At 39.7% G+C, this 24,929-nt stretch overlaps 1 protein-coding gene across 3 annotated transcripts in view; it reads right to left on the minus strand.

Annotated features, from left to right (window-relative positions):
- Positions 1-7,164: 7,164 nt before the first annotated feature.
- PDS5A (PDS5 cohesin associated factor A) overlaps positions 7,165-24,929 on the minus strand; it is an 81,145-nt gene continuing 63,380 nt past the window's right edge. For 2 of the 3 annotated variants that reach the window (XM_074587848.1, XM_074587849.1), the window contains 13 exons: positions 24,247-24,405; positions 23,934-24,002; positions 23,125-23,261; positions 22,303-22,426; positions 21,829-22,033; positions 21,209-21,323; positions 18,048-18,180; positions 17,284-17,403; positions 16,452-16,514; positions 14,629-14,774; positions 13,279-13,384; positions 10,198-10,550; positions 7,165-8,373 (listed from right to left, as the gene is read on the minus strand). In XM_074587848.1, coding sequence (XP_074443949.1) covers positions 8,370-8,373; positions 10,198-10,550; positions 13,279-13,384; positions 14,629-14,774; positions 16,452-16,514; positions 17,284-17,403; positions 18,048-18,180; positions 21,209-21,323; positions 21,829-22,033; positions 22,303-22,426; positions 23,125-23,261; positions 23,934-24,002; positions 24,247-24,405 — 1,734 coding nt within the window. In that variant the 3' untranslated portion in view covers positions 7,165-8,369. Of the gene's footprint in view, positions 8,374-8,828; positions 9,117-10,197; positions 10,551-13,278; positions 13,385-14,628; positions 14,775-16,451; positions 16,515-17,283; positions 17,404-18,047; positions 18,181-21,208; positions 21,324-21,828; positions 22,034-22,302; positions 22,427-23,124; positions 23,262-23,933; positions 24,003-24,246; positions 24,406-24,929 lie in introns of those variants that run through there. The other variant, XM_074587851.1, reaches the window with a different exon arrangement.

Consider the following 24,929-nt stretch of genomic DNA (forward strand, 5'->3'; position numbering starts at 1 on the left):
GTGTAGGAACTTCCCCGAGGTGAATGCCCTGCTGGGTGGGGGTGTGGGGAGGGATGTTCTCCCTCTTCTGCTTGGCGTGCACATTCCCCACTGTAGCATCTTCCACATTCAAGTCCTGCAATGATCTGCACCACATCAAAAATGCCAGGAGTAAACTGTCTCTAGGCCATGCTTGTCAGAAGAGAGAGCAATTTGGAAGCAGACACGTCAGAACAAAGTAGCTACCAAAAGTTCACCGAGTCAGATGATGCAGAGGTGGGGAAAAAAAAAAAAACAAAACCAAAAACACCACCACAAAAGCCTAAAAAGGTTCTAAGGTTCTTAAGAACAAAGAGGGAAAGAGCTGTTCCTCATATTGTTCACGTGCTGTTCTCTGTTCTCCTCACCTGTGAATGGTCCTCACCTGCGAGCAGTTCAGCAGTGGGAAGCACAGAGGAACTTGGGGCAGAACAACCCCCCACACCAGTACATGCTGGGGCAACTGGAAAGCAGCTGGGCGGAACAGGACCTGGGGGGGTCGTGGTGGACACCAAGTTGACCGTGAGCCAGCAAGGTGCGCGTGTGGCAAAGGCAGCAAATGGTGTCCCGGGCTGCGGTAAGCAAAGGGTTGCCAGCAGGTCCGGGGCCGGTGGGGGGGCTGGGGGTGGGTGGGTGATCCTGCCCCTCTGCTCAGCACTGGGGAGGCCACAGCTGGAGCGGTGGGTCCAGATGTGGGCCAGAGGCAGCCTGCTCTCTGCCCAGGCGATGGGGGACTCGGGGTTGGGGGGGTCTGTGTCTGTCACGGTCTCTGCAAAAGCAGCAAATAAATGCACAGAAAAGGGCTACATCCTCTAGCTGTGCAATGGCAAAGTCCTCTTGAGAGCAAAAACGTTTTGTTTGGTTGGGTTTTTTTTTTTAAAAAAAGACATTTTGGCTTAAAGGTATGATATTTTGGAAAGAAAGTAGCTCAATGATGCTGAGTCAAATGAAATTTCTTCCTAATGTCCAATCTAAATCTCCCCTCTTTCAGTTTTAAACCGTTACCCTGTGTCCTATCGCTACACTCCCTGATAAGGAGTCCCTCCCCACCTTTCCTGTGGGCCCCCTCTAAGTACTGGAAGGGGTTCTAAGATCTCCCTGGAGCTTTCTCTTCTCCAGGCTGAACAACCCCAACTGTCTCAGCCTGTCCTCACAGGACAGGTGCTCCATCCTCTGATCATCTTCATGGCCCTCCTCTGGACCTGCTCCAACAGGTCCATGTCTTTCTAGTGCTGAGGGCCCCACAGCTGGACGCAGTACTCCAGGTGGGGTCTCACCAGAGACAAGATGGGGAGTCTGTCCTTGTAAATTTACTAGGCAGGCACCTACCCCTGTGATGGTAGCTCCGGGGTGCACAGCACCCCTCAAAATGGCCAAGCAGGAGCTACTACCTGATGGTTACATAGGAAAGGGTTGTGTTGGTCAGACACAACCTGCAGCATCCCCCCACCTCAGCTCTGGTCCCCTGGCTTCCTCCACACTCGCAACCGCTTGGATGTTAAGGAAGTTGCTGCCAGCCTGACCTGCAATAAAATAAAAATATATTGTTTTAAATTATTTTTTTTTAAAGTAGGTCGAAGCTCCCTCCATTATCCCGCTTAGAAGGATTTCGGTAACATCTGCTGCGTCAGTGCACTGGCAGGGTCGGTGCCTGAAGGTTGCAGGAGATTACACCAAAAAAGCCCTTGCGTTACTCCCACACGCCGTCCTTACTGGATCCGCGCGCCACCGACATCTTCAACTCGGTGTTATGACCCACTGTTGTGGCAAAAAACCCCAGGATCAGCAGGAAGAGAAAATGAGAGGGAAAAGCTCTCCCTGCGAGGTGAAGCTACTGACACAACTTTGTGGATGGAAGACCCAAGCTCAAGTAATGCTTGATGGAAACAATCGTCACGGTTTTTGAGGACTCGGAGCCAAATGCTCAAATAAATACAGCACGTGTGTTCATTGAGAAGAGCCTGGCCCCATTTGTTTACACTCTCCCATTTAGGCATTTATAGACTTTGATAAGCTCTGATGGAGGATTTTGCCAAGAAGATGTCTTTGAAACCTGTAAAGCCAGAGAGATGACCGTGTCTACCTCATGGTCAACACAACAGGAGTGTAAATGCCACCACGATCTGGTATGTACAGTCTGTGAGGGTTCGGTGTTTCATACCCCTGTGGAAACCAGAAAAGGCGGCCTTGAAGAACAGCTGGGAAGCAACACACTGTGGCAGGAAGGCTGGGAAAAGAGGATGGGAAAAGGCACTAAGGAAAGGTACAGAGCTATTGCAGTCATGTCCGCTCCTGGGGTCTGCAGAGTGGCTTCCTTGTCCCATGCCCCATTCTGGTGTAATGGCACGAGGAAGGATGAACAGTGATCGCGGCTACCACATTCCAGAATAATTTACCCAGGCTACAGATTGCTCTCTCCCTTCCTGGGAACACTCAGGGATGGAAGCAGCCAAGAGGTGATGGCATGAATTACTTGGGCAGTGACAACCTCTCCGAATTTTGCAGGAAGCAGAGAAGATCCTACCTGTGGGGCAGCAGGGAGCAGCGCAGTGTCCGTGCTGGGACACCTCCTCTCCGGAGGGGAGACGATGGCTCACACCTCTGACATTGGTGTAAACCCACCCCATTTAATCCCGAGATGGATGATGCCGCGGCACCTGAATGTATAGGAAAGCGCATGGTATTTTGAGCCTTGATTTGTACCGCAGGGCAAAATATTCGGAAGGTCCCACTTTCCCTGGGGTAGGGTGCCAGCCAGGCGCTGGCTGCTGCAACCCTGCCACGCCGAGGTAAGAAATGGGATTATCGCCTATGAAGTTTCTAGTGCATGCAGAAATAACCCGCCTGCCGTACAGCAGCCGGACCCAACACCAAAGCAACTCTGCTCCTGCCTGGGACTGTCGTCATCACCCCCCACCTCTTGCTTCAGAAGCTTTGGTGCATCGGGGTCAACATACCTCCATCGCCGCGTCCAGGGCAACGAGAGGAGAATTAAATGCCTGGACTTAAGGAGCAAAACGTGTATTTCTTGTTCTGGAGCACGCCTGCCTTGCAGCGTTATGAACACACATCTGAGCTCTTGTGGCTGTTGAAATAACAGTCTCGTCGTGGGAGGAAGACGCTCGGGGTACACAAAGCTATTTGGTCGCACTTCTTGCCTCAGCTGACACACTGCTGAGATGACGCTGCTGCCAGCAGGACTTCAGCGAGTTACAAATTACCTCGGAAAACCTCTGTGCTCCTGCTGAAGAGCAGACGTGTCTCCTGATGGCCGTCCCTCCCATCAAGTAACACAGGACCCATCTGCATGGCCCACAGAGGTCTCAGTTCTGCTGCCCGTGGATCTAGGTGCGCTGATAAATCCACCAGGTTCCAAGCTGAACAGCTTCTTGCCAAAGCTGAAGGGGTTCACGAGTCCTGACTCTGCCTCCTGTTGGCTCACAACACCCAGCCCTTGCACTGACAGTTCCCCGATAAAAGTTTGCCATGACTTTCGCTGGGCAGAAACAGAGAAGATGCTCTCTGGTGGGTCAGAAGGTCTTCCCACCAGGAGGGACTCCCCAGCAGGAGGACTTCCCCCCAGGCGATGGTACGCTCACTGTACGCTGCCTGTTGTGGGCAGTAATTCCAGTAACATGCAGTTTGTGTCAAGCACCTGTGAGTGACACCGAGGCTCCGAGGGACGCGCTCGCAGCATCTGTAGGCACGTGTGATGCCGGCTGGGCTCGGGTGCAACACTGCTCCTACCAGCTGCTGGAGTAAGTGTGGCTGCTGCTTCAGCTTTTGTAGCCCCGGTCCGGGGGAAGGTTGTCTGAACTGGAACAAGCCTGAACCGACCTCTTGCTGTGGTCCCACTCATTTCTTTACAAGCAGCTGCAAACGTCCAGAAGTTGCTCGTTTCCTTTTGAAAATAAGGCTGGGAACTTGCACAGGAGTGAGAGACGTTCCTGCTCTGAATTCGAAGCATTTCTCGTGAGTCAGATTTGTGGAAGTGGTCGTCCTGTGGGTCACCACAGTGACGCGGTGCTAAGGAATCTATTGGGATTGGCCACCTTCAGTTAGAAACAGTTCATGGAGTGTGAGATCGAAGGCAGAAACGGGGGCGCTCGCCCCCTTTGGTCTCTCATGTGGTAAAACTACAGGAATAAGACAATTTGAATCCACTCTCCTGACCCAGGCTGTGCAGCAGGGAAGGGAAAGGCTGTTGGCCACTGCCTCTGCTGCTCCACCAGGACTTCCAAGTTCTGCTCCCGACGAAGTCCTGTCTTGTTTGCTGCCTTCCAGGAACTGAGGCAAATGGATCCAGGGAAGGTCAGGCTTACAGACTCTTCAAGGAATGGAAGCTGCTGTTGGTCTTTGAAGCTTAGGAGTATTTTATTTTGGGATTTGAGCTTCCCTCTGACCGTTTGAGCACCTGGTGTACTCATCGGCAGGATGAGTCCCTCCTTGTCAGAGATCTAAGCAGGGGCAGGCTTCAAGGGACATATCAAGTGCTGCTGTACAGAAGGACTTCGTTAGCTGCTATTTAACACCTTGCCATTCCCTATGCAAACCTGTTTCTGCACCGAGACACAATTCCTTGGGCTGCGACCAGCTACTCCGCTCTGTGACTAATGCTTGGTTATCAGCTGCGCACACCTGCAGCCTGGCCGGCAAGTAGACCTCACAGTCCAGCTTCTTCAGTTTGGGCTGTTTCCTTCAGCGCCCATTTGGGACTTGATTTCCGTGCACAAACCAACCTATTGCTGCTGATAAATACAATCGCGGGGCACACACATGCGAGCGAACGAGGATCCACGTGCATGATTTCTTAAAGGAGCAGATTTCCTGTGTATTGCCAATGTTTCATGGTCCCAAATCTTTTCAGATCTTTAAAGGAGATGGTCCAGCTGTGACAGCCCCAGCGTTAACTTGGAACTCAAGAGCCAGTCTGATGTTGAACGTGGTCCAACAACGTGTGCTACGTATCTATTGCCTGGAAGTACGTTTTAGATAAGGATTTGTTATTTATCAGCTCTAAAAGGCTTGTCAGCATGTGCGGAAAAGATTTGTAATGCATATTATTTTTCTTGTTTAAGATTGCTCTAGAAAACGTTGTCTTGTCTAGAACAACTATTCAGATTTAATTTCGTTAAGTGGTAGAGGTTTAATTTAGTACGTTACAAAGTATGTCTCAGAACAGCCTTCCTGTCTTGCTGCTGTGAAAGCCATGCGGTCCAGGCATCAGAGGACACAAAGAAACAGAAATAAAATGTATGTCCGCTAAGAAACAAAGCCACACTTTTATGAAGATGGGAACTTAAAAGACAAGAAGAACTTGGCTCTAATTATGTAACTGAACGTGAAACCTCAGCACCCTGAAATCCTACACTGGATAAAAGCCGTAAAGACTGGGTTTTATCGGGTTTCCTTTTATTCTTTATCACACGTTAAAAGTGAAAACCTCTGAGCATCAGTTTTCTTGTTACAATGAGAGAATCCCCATTCTTATGTAGAATATTTAAAACCTCATATGTGGCCAAGTACAAAACCCCCACCTCTTTCTTTGGAATAATTTACCTTCAATTCCAGTTTTAAACTGACTACTCTTGAATAGCTTTTATTTTTAAAGCATCAGAAGTACTAGCAAGGCATAATTTGTATAATGTATAAATGTATAATGTATAATGTATAAAAATGATGCTTGTACTTCCCTGTATTTGTTATAAAGGCTGACGGTTCCAACTACTTGCTATCAGAAGCTGTACGTGTGATGTGCAGACTGCTGGAATGACCCCTGGCCTTAGGGGATATTGTCCATCCTTAGGGAAAGATGTCCATCGCTGAGGCAGCTCCGAACCGGACCACGTGCTCTGCTCTCTCTGGACTCTGGTGAAGGATTAGCTGGGGGCAGGCAGAGAAATTCTCTACGTAGCCTCATCTGGGGCAAGTTCTGAAAAGAAAACAGTGGCCACCAGTAGACCTTTCCTACTTTATGCTGCATTTTTGCTCAGCCAGTTGTGCCCAGCATAATTTGCTGCATGATCGTACCGATTTTCTTTGACTATACTGATAATCAACAGATGGAAGTAACTCAAATGTCCCCTTAAAGAAAACAGAAGAAATGTAACTGTTTGCAGAAAGACAACTGAAAACCCTGCTCTGAGCCATGGCACTGAACCTCCAGAAACCCCTTCTAACCTAAATTATTCTCTGGTGATTGCTTGAGTAACTTGACATTTGAACTGATTTTAAAAAGGGGGGGGGGGAAGGAAAAAACCCCACCCAACAATTATCCACTTCACAAAACCCAAAGCTTCTGGAAACAATTCTGAATATTTGCAAGATTTGTCAAGTCCAGATTTCAAATCATCATTAGAGGCACAACGCTACGTACTAGAGCTCATTTTTAAAAGAGAGTTCTTTTTTTAGGTAGCACCTAAAAACGTCATTGTTTTAAGCCACAATACTGTAACTTTTGCACGAGGGAAGGATTAGACCAGCACACTACAAAGCAACTGCATTGTGAGCAGTAAATCCATCTTGTGAAATTACTTCAGTTTTAGGAATCAAAACCCTGATGGATGTGCAATTCAGTGCTTTTAGACTCTCCCAGTCTCTCTCTGCCAAAAGCACTGCAAATCCTTCAAATCAAAGCATCGCAGATCGCTTTAGAAAAAAAAAAGAGTGGCATATGCCGCTTTGTGCAAAGAGCCCGATTTTCTCTGTTACAGAGCAAAAATAACTGTAACGCCAGTTAAACACTGGGTAGGGAGACCTAGCCATTGTTTAAGAGCACACAACCGCGCCCCAGACGTTTTAGGAGAGCAAGTAATCCTTAACTAATGTCAACAGTAGCCAGCTCTTCTACACGGCGTCAAGGGATTTCAAAACCATTTGCAGAAGAGAAATGGGGAACTGAAGCGCCGGGAAACACAGCGAACTGCTCACTGCCGCTCTGCAGAGCAGCCCCCTTCTCCCCATACAACTTCACGGGATAAAGCACCGTAACTTCACCCAAACAACTTTTAAACTACGTAGCTTCCTGCATTACAACTTCTTTGCTCAATACGATATTTCTATGAACATCCAAGAGCATGCACAGATACGGCAAGTAGTTTTCTGTGAAAGAAAATTAAAAAAAATGAAATAAGAAAATAAAAGACTGCCACATGACACCTAGAAGCGTTTATTTTATGCAACAAACTTAAATATGATCATGTGTACATAAAAGTGTACACCGTATCTATGCTGAACAATGCCAGGAAACATAATATTGATGCAACAATCTTCTAAAATAAACATTAAAAAATGAGCCTGGACAGGAAGACAAAATGCAAAACAGACTTACTTCCAATCAGCACAATGCTTAAAATTGAGAGCAATCCTAAACATTTCCAACTTTCCTTACAAAGCTGCCAAAGTCCAACTATTTTTAAAAATGGATTTTTTTTTTCTTTACATCAATAATAAAAATCTGGTGACAAACATTATAAAATCAAATGCTGGACTGTCTTTACTCCTTTAAAATTTAGAATATTCCAACAGAACCGCAGGAGTAAAAACACTTAAAAGTGATATATGTTTTTATAAAACAAACATCAATATGTACATTTATTGCAAATTATATTAAACTAAAATGGAGGGAAAATTAAAAAATGAAATGTCTACTTGCGAATTAATAATAATTTTAAGTGATTACTTTCCCACTCTGATAAAAATCAGAAAGCAACATTTATAAAATTGCCACCACATGACTTTTCATAGCAGGGAACTGAAATCTGTACATCTTATTTTTGCAGAAAAGTAGGCAGGCAGAAAGAATTATACATAAAACAGTCTCCAAAAGTAAAGCAAAAAAATTTTTTTGTTATTTTTTTTTTCCTCTAGTCTTATTTAAAATCCATTCAGTAGGCTTCTACTTTTCCTGTGAAACATGGGAATACCTGGCTCTAGGACCATGAATTTTCAATGTCAGTGTAAGGACCTCCTCTGACTTTCTTTAAAAAAAAATGCAGCATGAAAATTAATGGTGTAAATACACTTTTAAACTCCAGAATGCAGGAACTGGAACCAAGTGTTAAGCAATTTGCTTAATTATTGACTTTTCATAAAAAAAGTCTCTGGGGAAATAAGTACAGATGCTTTTAGCCTCTTTCTCAAGAGTTTCTGCTTTACATTTCCATTGAGAAGGATTAATTTCATGTGAAAGGGAAGCATAGTTTTCCTTCTGGTTTCAGAGCTGAAAGCTGTGTGTTTTGAAGTAATTTCAGTTCCTGTACAGGAAATTTCTGAATCCTAATTTTTGCAGAAGCTTGGAGCATGCCTTTATTTGGCCTTCATTTCCTCCCTTTTTCGAGCGAGTTTTCTTTTTACCTTTTTGGGGGGAGAAAAGGAAATAAAAGTTAATCGTAAGGACACAGAAATTACAATTGATTCTGAATCAAAACACTACCTATATCATTTACATTTTAGCTTTTACACTCTTTATATTGTGATTTTTCCAGCTCCATCTCGTATCTTCTCAATGACTATGTAATTAATGGAATATAACTAAATTTCCTTATTGTATAGCACAACTTCCTGATAAACTTGGAAATACACAAGTTGAATAATAGTAATTCCATAGCTGAGTCATGTTTTTTCAGCATAAACAGAAATACATTTATCCATAGCTTTTACTGGAATCAGAGAATAAGAATGGTAACTTGTTCTAATTAACTGTATTTAATTACACAGATTTATAAAAATAACCTGTCTTTCTTAAGAATAAGCACTACTTCAAATGTTTTTCAAATATTTACAGTAACTTGTACATGTCTACTTGAAGGAAAAAAAAAAACCAACCCTCATCGTACACAGCTATTTTTACATACATTTTTCTAGAAGACAGACAAATTTCTTTTTCCTTGCTGTATAAGCTACAATAAAACACCCAGAATTGTCCTATATAAGATGCCTGCTACACCTTAAGGAAGCCTCCCTCTGCTATCTCTGTATCCTCAGTATCTTCCTGGCTGCTCCCACAGGCCTTAAAAAGATCCATTGCATTTTGGGAATATTCTGGACTCGAGTCTATCTCCAACAGTGAATCTCCATCACTTCCAAGCACCTGGCTTCTGAAAAACGTTTAACAATGTTTTGGTGTTTTTTTCCAAGAAACACTAAGGTATCACATATTTTAAAGAAGCTATCTGATACAGGTGGCTTATTAAAGACTATAGATAGTGCAATTTGTTATGAAGACTTACAGAAATATGATGTATAAAACAAGCACTGCAAGGCAGTACACAAATATCACTCTCTTGAAAGACCGAACAATTTACTAGTGTGTGAACCTTGCTGTGAGAGGAAAAGGTAATTCTTTTTGATCGAGGTTCTCTGTAAGATCTTCAATTTACAAAATGTCTAGAAAGAAACCGTTACAATCATTCTTTCTTCCATTAGATTAATTTGAGATTTCTTCCAGCACACTGGTTTGCTGACCTTATGTTATTGCTCTACAACCTTGTCCACTTTTGCATTAAAATTATTATTGTATCAGATTCAGCTAAACAAATTTCTTAATGTTTACGTGCATTTGTAGTTTGTTTATACTGGAAATCAATCAACACATTTAAACACTAGGGTATAGAAAAATAAATTATCATCCAAGAGCTGGTTTGCAGTTTACAGTTCCAAATTCTGCTTTTGATTTACTTAAAGTATGTATTGAAATATTATTAATATTAAACAAACACAGATCCAAAATATCAGAAAAGAATTACAGTTAGAATTACAATTTGCTCTGTTCATTAAAGATGGTCGGTTTTCAAGCCTTTGTTATCAATGAACTGAAGCAGAGCACCCGAATTCCTGCGTACACGGCATTAATGAATGCACTGAAACACCCTCAACTTTTAGTTCTTTTATGTAAAAGTGGAACAGACAAAAAATTAAATTTGGTGAAAACAGTTTAGATTACCCTGTTCTGACCAAACAACAAATTCATTTTTCCAATTCCAGCTGCCCTGGTACTTACTTTGAAAAACAGAACACACACAACGCGATATATGTTGGACAATGGTGTTTATAAATCATCGTGGTTTAGTTGTACCCTTTAACTATGCTAGATCTGTTTAATTATAAATTAATCAGGATCTATCTGGAAACAGGAAAGGCCCACCCCACCCATGTATTTTATTATTTATTTCTTTTTACCTTTGTAGATCAATTTGTCTCTGTGCTGCTGCTGGCTTTTTTGCTGTGTCTTGCTGTTTTGGGGCTTTGGCATTACCTGCCTCTAAACTCCCTGGACTTTCTTGACTGACTGCTGCCCTTTTCCTTCCCCTGACAGGTGGTTTATTTGTTTCCTCGTTTTTTGCAGTGGTACCCTGAGGTTCAGGTTTGGGTGGACGCCCTCTCCTGGTTTTTGCTGCGAGTGATGGTCCTGTTTCATCTACATTTTTTTCTTCCGGTTTTTGATGAATATTCTCAGTTCCGGATGCTGTTGCTGTTCTTTTTTTCCCACGTTCAGTGCTGTTTCCTTGTGTAGCCTGATCAGAATTAATCTCCTAGAAAATAAAAATCATGAATGTGAAGAAAAACAAAGATTCCCAAAGGCAAACTCAAATTGTTACCTCCCTCTGACAGAAACATGAGTTTATAAAAGAGAAGTGTTCTTATAAAAACACATCACATGGGCTGAGACCTAGTAAAAAGTTTTACTAAATGGGATTTCGGACATTAACTTTGCAAAAATATTTTCTACACGGTGTGTAACATTAGTATCTGCATGCAACGTATCTTCCAGTTGCTTGGAAGTGAAATTACAGTAAGACTAACAGTCTTAGCTCCTCCCATGATGGTTCTTCTGGACAAGCTCCTTTTACCGCCCCTTTGCCAACTGGCAGGAGAGAGCGGAGGAGCAAGAGTAATGATTCCGGTACAGCAAATGATATTTACTTAACATATAACGCAAATTTTGAGACCAACATCCAGTAAAGGTACAGATTACTAAAACCCTAAATACAAGTGAAAGGGAAAAATAACAAGGCTTGCAGGGAATAAAAGGAAGTAAGACCTAGTCACAAATGAAACTCGCTGTCTTTGTTAACTCTTTGTCGTGTCTGAATAGGTATGGCCTACATGCATGTTTTTTTCATTACACTGAAGAAGGTAATGGCAGTGATTAAATTTCATGAAGCGGTGTCTGTATATGCGAAACAGAAAGGCAATGTAGGTCTCTACGCAGGAAAGTATTCATATGGAAACAAAAAGGAAGCAACTGGATGATGGACTTTCATTTGAACACCAGCTTCCGAAACAGCTAGGAGGAGGGGCAGAGAAGAAGTAGGGCTGGACTGACTTAGCAATTGCAAACACACCAATTATAACAGTGAGCGGCCTTAAGTGCTGCGTTGGAACCAAGGAATTTTTTGTTAAATAGTCTTCCACTATTTCTTAAATGTTTAAATAAGTCAAGCAGTTGCTGCAGTTTTATTACTGTTCTAGAAACTGCATAGCAGTCATTTACAACTTCTATTCCTAAGAACTTTACACACAACTACTCTTTGAAAATTTCAACTAAACTCAGGTTTCAAGAACCTCAAAAGCATTTTTTAAGATTTATTTCATAAATGCTTTGCCTAACTTCTCTAACTTTTCAGAAGAACCCTATTTTGGGGGAAAAGAAATAAAAAAAAAAAAAGGAACCACATGTTGAAATTTGGGGAAGATTTTTTTCTTCTTCTTTAGCTCATGGGTGCGAATATCACATGGATATTACTTTAAAAGATTAAGAAAAAACTAATTTTTCTATGTGATGATACAAATCCAAAACACTTGCTTATTACTCTGATTTCATCTAATCAAAAAAGACTGGGTAGATATATAACTTATTAAAATGCATACATTATGAACCATCTATGTATCCCTACATTATTACAAAAATCTATTTTGATTTTAGAATCACAGAATCATCCAGTTTGGAAGCGACTTCTGGAAATTATCTGGTCAAACCTTCTGTTGAAAGCAGGGCCTCAGGGGTTATTCAGGGCCCTTGACAAGCCAAGCCATGAACAGCAACATTCCACCACTTTTCTGGGCAACCCAGTCCAGTGTTTTCCATGTTCCTCACAACGTAGATTTTTATTTCTTTTTTTTTGGCTTGCATCCAGATGGAATTTACCCTGAAGCAACTTCTGCCTATAGCGTTTTGTCCTGTTACCATGCAGCCTTGAGAAGAGAGTACTTTCGTCTTCTCCATAAATACCTTGTAGATATTGAAAGACTGACTGGATCCCCCCAAGGCTTCTCTTCCCTACGTTGCACAAACCCAACACTTTTAACCTTTCTTCACACAACAACTTCTCCAAACCTTTATCATCTTGGTGGCCCTCTGCCAAGCACTCTCCAGTTTTTCAATATCTGCATTAAACTGGGGAGGACACAGTATTCTGGACCCAGTATTCCAGGTGTGGCCTAATGAATGCCAAATGGGGTGGAATAATCACATCCCTCAACCTGCTTGCTATACTCTTGATGATGCAGACAGGACCCAGCTTGCCTGGACTTCACTGCTGCCAAGGCACACCGCCAACTCATGCTCCGCTGGCTGTCCACTGGGATGGTCCCCCACGTCCTTCTTGGCCAAGCTACACCCCAGCCAGGCAGATCCCAGAGTGTTGTACTGCTGCTTGAGTTTAATCTATCCCAGGTGCAGGACTTCACATTTACCTTTATTAAACTTCATGCAACTGTATGTTTTATAAGTTAAAAAATCATTATGATTTAGGCATGATCTTCTCTATCTAATGGAAGGGGTGGAAAGCGTTAAAAATCTTTAAAGTTTAAATAATATTTTAGTTGTGATACAATCCAAAAGTTAGATGTTTATGTCGTCCTAGAGGACCATTTGACATTTTCCTGGCAATATCTTCAGTTAAAGCTACAGGTGTCAACCTTCACTCAGAATCACAGCCTTACTGTTATTTATACTGGAAAACACAGAATAAAGGTGGGAATCTTTTGGAATTTTAGAGAAAAAAAAAAAGAAGGAAATCCCTTCTGATTTGCCTGTGCTATTTTTGAGCACATGAGCTCTATTAATTAGTCTGGATAAAATAAATAGTAGTTTTGAAAGTAAGGGGTTTTCTATTGGGCTAGAAAAGTGATATAACTACATGAAATGAAATTGGACATTACCAATTCCTCAGAGACCACCTGCAGTGATGTGTATGGAATAAACCCCTAATGGCAAGCTTATTATAGAGATACAGTCCACAAAATCCCCAGACATACCTTGTTTTTCACAGGTTCTGTCTTTGCTGGTGTGACTGAAATAATCCTCACGGGATTTTCATCGTTTTCACTGACCCCAGTTTCTGATATATCCGAACTTTGTTCCCTGGTAGCATAATTGAAGACAAAATAAAACCAAAATATACAAAACAAAAGAAGAAAAATGTTTTCAATTATTTTAAAAAATTAATTATAATAATAATCATCATCATCATCAGTGCAGACAGGCTAAATTAGTTTAAAAGAGCTGGATGTGCCTGAGTCCACACTCACATTTTCTTTCCCAGAACTGGGAAACCTCTGCAAGTGACTGGCTAGTCACTGAGCTGAATCCCTTATCACAGATACAGTACCGTATAATTCTTTTTGCAAACCTAGACCAATGCTCTAATCGAGGCCGTGTTCTTTTTACAGACAGAAAAAGCCAATACTGGCAAAGGTAGTGATAAAAAAAATAAAATCAAAGACCAGCAATGCTCAAACTTCAAGTTAATTTACACGAACATACAGTAATTTTAAATACAAAATAGTTTAAAAAAAAAAATCAAGATTATTACAGCATATATCAAGCACACTTACAGACGAAAATCTGAACTGAGTTATATTTCCCTTTGGCCTTATGAAATGCAGCAACTAGAGTTGACTTTCTCTACTTTCTTTAACCCTTTATCTTAGCCAGTTAATCAATTCCAAAACAAATTAAACAATCTTAAAATTTGAAAGCGTAAACTGTTTCTCCAGATTCATGACAAATTTATTAACTCTGGATCCACATAAAAATAACACTTACTACAAAAAAGCCCAAATATTACAATCATATGCTGCATCTTTCCACTGAGAACCTGATCCTCTCCAGCAAGCTCTTTTTAATTGTTCCTAATCTTAACTAGATCTGAATATTTCATCTACATAAAAAATATTTCTTGCTACCAATCAGGATTAATCCTAATTTATACATCAAAAATGTGTGAGTTGCAAAATCTGTTTAGTATTAATTCTGGCTGTTATCTTCAATTAATATATTTGCTGATGTAAAAATATTGTTAATAGTAACCATCGAAATTTCAGACAGTATAATGGCTCTTCTGCTGCATTATATGTAATTACAGGCAGGCCACACCTAAACACCGTACTGAGTTTTTCTCTACTAAAAAAAAGTCTCCAAACAAAAATCAAAGATGGAGATTTTACCTATAGAGAACTCTGGTATTTTTTAAAACTGGACAAGTTAAAGACACTCTTCAAACATACAAGCACACACACCAAATCATCTCCTGTTCTAAAACATGCAAGCACACTGGAGAACATGAAGTAAAAACGGTTGATGGAAGAAATTTCACACTCCTGTACCTTGATCTGTTTCCTGCAGAAGAGCTCAGCTCAGAGTTTACACTGATATTGCTTCCAGTCTCTGATCCTGTAGTTCTAATATACGGTCTCCTTCCAGTTGCAGATAATGGTTTGTTTACTGTACCTAATACAGCAGTTGGTTTTGGCTAAAAGAAAATTTTTCACCTTAAAAATGGTAACTTCAGATACATATTTAAAATATTTTCTTGAGTATTTTAAAATACTTTTTTCTGGATTAACACTCTTAATCACGATGGTATCAGTTTAGAGCTACAGACCTCATCTTCACTTAAAAACCATTGTCTATCCTGCTTTTATTTCTCATCATTTAACAGATCCATCAATTGCCTGGCTTTCTCTCACGCTTTGAAGGGACGGCAGATAGAGAAGACCCAGTGAAACCCAAAATGTTAGGTAATATTAGAGGACTGAAATGGTGTGTCGACATCCTGTATTTGCAAAGCTCAGCAGCTCTGGGGAAAGCTTTCCAAAATGCAACGCTGAATGAGGTTCACTACAACAGCAGAAAATGTATACGCTTACTATACAGAAAGCCAATGTAAAAATATTTAACGCTATCTATCTGTTCTGGGCTTCCCCGGTACAGTGATGGTATTTTAGATCTTGCTACGGCTGGTGTCTGTTGACTGATTTGGTCAAGCTGGGTAGGCAGTACAGAGGTTTTTTTTTTATTTTGTCTCTGGAGAAAACTCAAGGAAGTTTTCATAACTGGCATGTCACATTCTTCACGTAATTTTACATTTCCTCAGAGACCAAGTTAATTTATTAAGACGTTCTCACAAGAAAAATTAATTCCCACGTGTTGAAGTTATGAGGAAGCAGGCAGGAGAGAGATGCCACAGATGCTGGAAAACATTTGGCCAGCAAAAAAGGCAACACTCTCTGCAGAAACAACCTGTTACTGCGCACATGTTCAGTAGCTGCATTGTCCTAGTGCTAATACTGCACAACATTTACTTAAATATATTATTCTTACAATGTTTTATTTGCTCTGTTTACTGAGTATTTTATAAAAAGTAGGAAGCATTTGGTGCAACTAACAGGAGAGAGAAAATGTTTAAGGGAGAAAAGAAAGTGCTTCTGCGCAACCAGCAGGTTGCAAACCTCTGGCACCTCCTGCCACAAGATGTTCTGATGGCAGAGCATGGGGAGGTTCAAAACCAGAGAAGACACATTGGTCACCAAGTCCATAAGATGACATCAAAACCAGGAGGCACAGATGCAGAGTCCAGCATCCCATTATAAAAATTATAAATGCCGGGGGAGTACAAGGGGGAACGTACTGCAGAAAGTGGCTAGGCTTGCATGCTCTCCCTAATCGTGCTGTTTTGGTCCCTCTCGGGGACCAAAACCAGGCCAAAAAGGATCATCCATCTGAGTCAGTGGGATATCCTTATACATCTGTCTTTTCCAAAATGGAAGTAGTCAGAAAAAGAAGCAAGTGTTTGCGCGTTCTATCGGAGCATGGAATAAATGTCCACTTTCCTAGAACACTAAAAATTGCCTAAATAATACTATCTTGATACTGGCCATCCCTCTTCTCCCTCCCCCCCCCCCAGCTTGCAGTTATGGGAAAAACTGTAGTTAATCCAGAACTTATGCCTCAGTGTGAAGGTAACAATCTTGATGTTGTGTACTCACCAGGTAGGACATTAAAGGCGTTAATTACGCCATCAAATAAAAGAATCACAAAGTATTGTAAACAAATTCTTAATACAATTTTTGAACTAACAGCAGTCCAGGACATTTAAAAAAAATCACAAGTAATAGTAAAAGAAAAGTAACTTCTCAAAATACAGTACCTTTCCTGTCAAAAGAAGAACCCTTGTCTCTTCTGAAATGTAATTCCTGTCATTGCAGAAATCCTATATAAAAATAAAATAAAAATTAGTTTGTGTTTGATCTCTCAATCTTGCTGTTGTTTTTAATATATACACAACGGACTTCTCAAAATTAGATGCTACTGTCAAGTGCTACAGATAGTTCACACCATGCAACATGCTAACAAATTAATCAATCTCATAAAGATAGGTCAAACTAGTATTTTGAAGGAGATCTGTAGCGAGCATTACTGACAGTATGCCACACTTGAAGTTGGGATTAACATTTTTTCTTCTTGAATGACATGAATCATTTGAAGTGAAGCAAAACCGCCCTCCCTCTTTTTTCACTTGTGTCTATTTAATGGGAAGTCCAAAGAGAAGAAAAGAGGTGCCGTCTTCTCTAAACAAGTTGAAAGCTGCTACCTTTGTCACTCTGACTACAGTTGACACAGACCAAACCACTAAATCTGAATGCAGGTAACTATCACAGACACCAGCTCCCTGTCACCATGGCATCTGCCATCTCACAGTTAAATACGCAAACTCAATTTTGAAATGATCTGGCAAAACATGCTAACATATCCAATATTTATTCCAATTAGCTCTCACCTGGTTACAAACACTGCTGGTACACATTTACAAGACATAGATAGCATAGCGTAGAGCCGATGTTAAGAAATTTAGTTGCTACGGGTAAAATATACATGCATTTTCCCACACAGGATATTATGTTATGGAGATAAACAGCTCTAAACTATAAAAATAAAAGTATTTTCCCTTATTACTTTGGAAATTAAATTAACAAGTTTACCTTTTCAGGTTGTGTAAAAAATTTGGTTGGCAATACAGGGTCCTTCGGTGAATCTGCATTGCACAAAGCACTTTTGCTGTTGATTACACATAGTGCTACGTCACATACTGTATAAAGTTTCTGAAGAAAAAAAGAAAAGTATGCTTTAGAAATTACTTACTGTTTTTACAGTGTACACAGAACATAGTTCTTTGAAAAGTTTAATCTATGTGCTAAAATAACCACCACTAAGGACGTATTTTGTAATTACATCATTAACCATACCGTTGGCTCTTCAAACACATACAGAAGTCCGCATTTTTCATATGATACTATTTAATGAAAATTAGTAATACTTTACATGTCTATGCTGTACAACAGAAGCTCTTGCTCAATCAAATCACCATAAATTGTTTCTCATCTCTGCTAGAAACTAGCAGGTTGTAACAGTAGCCATATAATACACTATTTCCCCCAACAGCAGAAGATACTTATGTCAGGAAACTAGGCAGCAGGAGTTAAAATAAGGCAGGCAGGCAATAACAGGAATATTTTACACACATTGTTTATTAACTTCATTAGGCATTGTGTGCTGGGCAAGGTCAGCAAGGTTCTGAAAGAATGAGATTGGCAACATACAGACAATGCTCGCAATTAACACTCTCTCTAAAAGACCATAAAAATGTCTGAGCTAGTGCTTTCAGATTTCCTGCAGATCCTGTTCATCAACTGCTTGTGAAACTCTCAGCCCATCACCCAACACTTATCTGAACTGCATTTCTTACTTCATTGGCCTTTGGCTCATCAGGAGACTGAGCATCCCGGGTAAGCTTGATGTTTTCTGCCATCTTTTTCATGAAAGCATGGCTATTGTTCTCATTCTTTGTCATTAAAACTTCAAGCATGAACCACAGGCACCTAAAGCCATAAAACCACAAGCAATTACATTCCAGCTTTTATACTGCAGCTCCCACATATAGCAATGTCTTAAATTTTTTTGTCAGCTGTACTTGCTTTTCCTTAAGAAACCGCAATCATTTTGAAGATATCATGAACAGATAACATCATCTGAACGTGTAAATAGAGTACAGACCTTTAACACACAGAGTCTTAATCGTACTCTTTGGAATAAATCTGCCAAATTAGTGTGCTTTTCTATTACATCTGTAAACACTGGGCAAGCAATCAACTCTTGCAAGAAGCAAGAATTCTGGTGCTACCATCACCTAGATGAAATTCTCTAATCACTATCTTGGGCTATGTCTATGTTCCCATCAACAATGTACCATGACCACACTCAAAACAGGCTTAAATAAATCATACTGCTGCTAGACAGTTACCCACACTACGTGGTTTAATACAAAATTCACACAGGAGAGAAGATCCAAATCCGAACAGGTCAGATTTTTGCTAATGTTCCATATGGGAGGAAAAGGAATCCTTACAGATAGACATAATGGAATTAACTTTCCAAGTTTTCTTTCTTTAAATCTAGTTTATTTATAGGGAGAACCCATTATATTTTGACTAAAAGTTTGTTTTAAGAACTTTTCAATTATGATATAAAGCACAACGAGTCCGTCCATGCAATCATTTGCTATCAAACTTCAGAGGTGCACATGGCAAGAGGGTCAACAACAGTCATAATATGGTAAAATAATACTAAGTTGGGAAAGACATATGGGTGGGTCTGAGAAATGCAAACTTTGCCAGTAGCTAATTTAATTCTGAAGCTCTGGAAGAGAGATTACCTTGTAGAAAGAGGCTAATAAAAAAACTAGAAAAACAGGATGACTGAACATTAGAATTCCCTGTCCACGAAAGCCCCAATCTTCTTAACTGATACAAATTAAAGATTGTAACGCAAGAGATGAAGGAACATAAAATAAGACATCTATATTCTGACTTGCAGGCTATAAGTAAATACATGTGTTGGATACCTTTACATCCATCTATTCACTATTCTCAAGAACTTAAACGGGATGAATACCAGACCGATAACATACCACACTGACCCAGCTTCTCCAAAACACTGTATTGTCCAAAGATTACTGTTGAGGACAAATTTTACTCTGGTATTCCCAGTTAACACATGTCAACTTCAATAGCTTGATTTCCATACTAAGTCAACAAATTAAATAAATCTTCATCAACCCTGAACAAGACCTTTCCAGAACAACAGTGGGATTTCATGTAGGAAAATATGCACCTAGAAGAACACAGTCACATAAAATAAGTTCATTTTCTGCATCCATTTCAGTACTTTTGGAATACGAATTCAGAAGACAAAGACATCGTCTCAAGATAGAAACGAAACTCAAACCAAATATACCTCTGTAAGACAAGCTTAAAAAACTGCGTAAGAATAAATATGATAGATTATGGTTAAGGAACTTGCTAGGCACGTATTTACTTTACATGACTGTATTTAGGCCATGTAAAACCAAGACAAACTAGGGAGACAATTACAAAACACACTGCCAGCCTGATTTTCCAAGTTTGCAAGCATCTATGTCAACACTTTAAAGTGAACACTACAACTCTCAGAACTCCTGAAAGAAACAGTGTATTACATTATATGAGAAAAATGTTTTGCATTTATCTCAGGAGACTCTTCAGAGAAGTATTCCTGCCAAAATTCCTGTACAGAGTATTTCTTTGTTTGGAGCAGTCCTCTCTGGCTAGTTCAGCCAGCCTGTGACTAACATGAGGGAGGAAATTTGACAACAAAGGAGAGCTATACAAGGGGTGTCCAGAAAAGCTCTGTGCACTAGAAAGCACTTCTCAGAGAAAGGATTAACAACTGCGAATCAGAACTTGTTCCATGCGTTTTGGACAAAGTACACGCTGGAGAGTGCTTTCAGAGGTTGCCAGGAACAGGGAGTCCTGGGACAAAATGTAGACTTGATGATTAGGTAAGAAATCTTCCCTGACTCCAGTTTCTGACCAGGTGTGAGTCAAGTAACTCAGAAATCAGAACAAATTAAGTCTCTAATTTAAAGGAAGAATCAGACTTCGACTCTCACAGGTGAAGGTGCAAAAAGAATTACGATGTGAACTGGTCTATTTATGCCAAGAATGATCTGCTTTTCTGATAATGTATATTGTAGTATGTGGTTATAAATGCCTTTGTAATACCAAAACAACACAGCTCACAGTTCCACCAAAAATAAATATAAGAAAAAACCAAAACACTAAAACTAAAGCTGGGGAGGACCCTTTAACAATTTTTAAAAAGTGTTAAAATTTATGTATTTTTAAAAAATTCATTACAAGATATAAAGGAATACAAAAGTTATACTTAGGTATGTAAGATTATTTGAGGCATACAAGACGGTCTCAAACTGGAAAGAGTACAGAACAAGCTTCTGTATGACAGGCCTGTGTACAGTAATCTCTGCAGAATACATTAAGAAGCGCTAAGCCTGCACTGTAGACGTATAGTGCAAATGATAAGTCAGCAGCAAACTTTGCATGAATTCTAGTAGGTCGGCATAGGGGGCAAAATAAAAGTTTCCAATGAAGTAGCACTCTGACCCAGCATTGGTGGCACTACATTTTCAAGTCTTGGAGAAGCTCTGTATTTTAGAAGTTCCAAGATATGTGAACTGACATTATTTGGCATCTCTTTAAGTGTGCTGGGAAATTCCAGAGGTATTCCTAGGCACAAATACAAGAATCTCAAATCATTACTTCAGTTTAAAAGGAGCCTAGGCAACTCACTGATTTGGTATACTATGGTGCGACCTATAGGCTACCATTTGGACTTTCAGAATATGCTACTAAGCAGTTGTTGATGTCTTCTTCCCTCGGTTAAAGTGTGACACTCTTCCAAGATTGCCCTTTTGCAAAATACTGTCGATAAAGCAGTTCCTCTTCCTAATCAGTTTTTTCCAAGCACAGAAAAATTCTCAGCATAACAACTCTAGAATCATTTGACACTTACTCTTTGACATCACGAAGCTGATCAACATCCTGAGGTTTTGTGAAATCTGGATCATGTGCCAGTAAGTGAATCATATATGGTACCACATATTCAGGCAGCAAGGATAGCAATTTTTCTACAGTAACAAAAAAGTCATAAATAACCTCTATATTAAACACACCCCACAAGAAACACTTTTTCAAAGTATTACTTTTCTAAATATGGAATGTAAGATTTTGATTTGCATTTTCTTCCTACATATTTTACTTTTAATAAATCATTAAAAATAAATGAACGAGTTTTACTACTACAAAACTACTTGATCTTACTTCAGGAAGAAGGTCATAAAGCCTAAAATATCAGAAAACAAAATTTATTTTTTGAGCAAACCAACTACCCCAATAACAGCGTTGTATTTTACATGCATAATTCTCAGCAATGTACAGAGAAGTATTTCCTGGTTTATGCTAATGCTAAGCTAAGTAAATTTAGATTTGAATGTGTCTAATATAAACAGGAGGGAACACATTAAACTTATCCAGTGCTTCTTTAAAAAAGCAAATTGCTTAAGTTTTAATGAATACTCCTTCCAGTTCAGGATTTGACTATTGTATTCTTAACAATTTTACCAAAATACTAACCGTTAGCCATAGGATTCTGCTTAATATATTCTCTTCGTATACTGATGTTTTTGAGCAAGCACTGTCTGGCATGTGCTCTTCTCTCTTTCACAGGGTCTTTGGCACACAAAGCAAAGATTGCCATATATTCCAAAGGGAGCAGTAATTTCACAAGTGCCTTATGCAGTTTCTGGGCAAATATCTGCCTCACTTGGTAGCACTCATCCTATAGTAACATAAAATGTTAACAGTGCAACCATAAAAATCTTGGTTGTAAGAAAAAAAAAAGAAAAACATTCAAGGTGGAATTATGAGGAAAGACATTTTAAAAATATGAACAGGTGCAGCACAATAAATATTTGAAATTTCAAGAACTCTTCTGAAAGCTGCAATGAGGAATAGAAAATACTCAGTGGAGCAGGAACAAAAGCTCAGATGTAAGGACTCTGAACTCAATTAATTAAGAGCCACTTCAATTCAAATGCAGTTACTTACATTAATGACAAGTGCACAGAGCTGGAACTGTTCTGGGGTAATTATTTCATGGTAACAGGGTTCCTGTGCAAGCTTCATTATTGCACTACCAGCAGCTAATCGCAGTCGAGACATATCCGATTTACTATAAAAAATGAGGGAAAAAAAAGAAAAAAAACCCCACAACTCACCACAACTATTCTTAAATTACTTGTATGTCATGATTTCTTCTTTTTACAAGATCAATGAGCAATTAAGGTTTTTCTCTGTCCGATCTGATCACAGTTCTATAGCTTCAGATCAAGCTAAATTAACCCAAGCAAATTTGTGAAAATAAGGTGCTCCGCTTTCCCCACAAAAGACTTAACTCCAGTAAAATAGTGGAATGAGAAGAGTCAAGTTTATTGTTTTCATATTACTGTCTAAATGAAAGCAACGCTTTTGCCATAGATTTTCTTTTTCCTTCCTTCACCCTCAGAATGAAGATGAGGTGCAAAGTTACCTTACTGTTGGAATGAAGAAGCTCCACCCAACATCACCTAACTCTTAAGTGTGGTAAATCTCATCACTCAACTGTTTTCAAAGATACTCCTGGCAGGTCTTTTGATCTCTAGAATGTCTTTTACTATCAAGATGCCTACAGGGTTCTGAGTTCGATTAGTAAATTACAAGAAAGAGGGAGTTCCACTCCTAATGTTAAAACTCCAATCAGATCTGTTTTCTATCATCCCATTGTCCAACGCTGCGCTCACCTTCAAATTCTAAAAAAAGCTTCAAAAGAATTAATATTCTTTGAAATTCTACAACAAAATTGATGGAGGCCTGAAAGGAACAAAATCTGACCTGATTCGCTTCTGTTCTGTCAAGTCTCCTTCACTGACGAGCATAGCTGATAATAACCGGAGTGTGGAATTTGCGGATTTCGACTGGTTGTTTTTCATACCCAACAGCCAGCGTACCAAAAGTTTAATTGCTTGCACCTATCAAATGCAAACAAATCAACAATGAACTTACCTCCTAACATGGATAAGGCACTAAAACCTACTGCTGTCAAACTGAAACTTCCATAGACTCCTATTTATTAGAGCTGACAAATTTTTAAAGGAACAGAATGAAGCAGTAAATATTTACAGAGTGAAGAAGGAAGTAGCAGTCTTTGTGACATCGGGACATTTCAATTACGGTTCAGTGTCTTCTCACAAGTGCATCTAGAGGATGCAGGATACTTGCTACATGATTAAAAATAAGAGCAACTAGATAAACATTTCTAGAAATGGCCATAATGAGATTCACAGTAAATAGCCTATAAAGTTGAATGAATAAAACTCATCAGGGTCTCAATTTATTTCAAATCTGTTTACAGTCAGTAAAGTCAAAGTACCTTTCTTGTAAGGAAAACCAAAACTTTTGAATCCCTTAGTTTTCTCAACATAATTAACATCAGTAAGTGAAGACACCAAAATGCACGGTTTCTACCAGTTTTATAACTGTGTGCATAATTCACACAAACTCTAGAACACTGCATATTCTAAGGAGACTAATACAAAAGTACTCGAAGGGATTTATTCTAATACTTTCCACTGCACAACTTGGAAAAAAAGTATATTTTTTATCTCAAATATACACATTATTACTGACAGCAGATCATTCACCTTCGCTAGTACTTCTGGAGAAACCTCTTCATCTGGAGACCACAATTTTCCATTTTTCTCACCTGTTGACTACAGAGATTCATGTAAGTTTAAGAACTGGTCCAACCCATACAGAAAATGCAGAAGTGAAAATGGAAAAGAAGTCATTGACTAAGCTTTCTTTCACACAAAGATCTTTTCTACTGCAATTATCACTATAATAGCCATTTATAGAACATTCCTTTATTGACCCATTTAACAAAAAAGCTCTATTCCCCACAGAGTTAATAACAGGCAAACAACAGTAAGGACTTACCAAAAAAGAAAATCTTACCCTGTCATTCATTAGGAGATCTTTCACAATGAAATTTGCAACAACAGATTTCATTGGAGAAGCAAACTGGTCTGGAGCCAACATAGAAATATGACCCAATGAGACTAACGGAGTTATAAGTTGTTCTGGTACATCAGCATTCAAACTTCTACTAAGAGGCTGAGGAAGAGAAAAAAAAAAATAAATTCAAAATTCAACTATACAAGTAAGCTCGCAAGCCCAAAAATCATTTATTTTACTGCTGGATTGCTGATGAGTTTCACAGTTTTTCCCTAAGAATTATTAAAGTTAGAAAATCAAAATGGAGAAAGAATGCGATTTCCTAATTAGCAGGGCAACCAAAAATCTCACATGAGATAAGGGGAAAACAAATTTTATATTGTTTTAACAGTGAAACACATTCAGACCTGAGAGACATGGGAAAAGACCCTGACTCAATTCTATTCAGGAGCTGTGAAAACTTGAATCATAACTGCAAATGGCAGAAAATAATAGCCGGTAAAAAAACCTTGGAAACCACCGGGGACATTTCTATCAGTGATCAGCATTCCCCTTCCAGGTAACAGTCACCAGGATAATTCCATGCTGCTGTATCACCCTGACATCGTACTCTTGTATTAGGGAGGGAACATGCACTCTCACAGAAGCCTAAACAGAGATCAAACTCTGAAGCTTAATTCAAA

Source organism: Larus michahellis, chromosome 5, assembly GCF_964199755.1.
Source record: "Larus michahellis chromosome 5, bLarMic1.1, whole genome shotgun sequence".
Taxonomy (NCBI): domain Eukaryota; kingdom Metazoa; phylum Chordata; class Aves; order Charadriiformes; family Laridae; genus Larus; species Larus michahellis.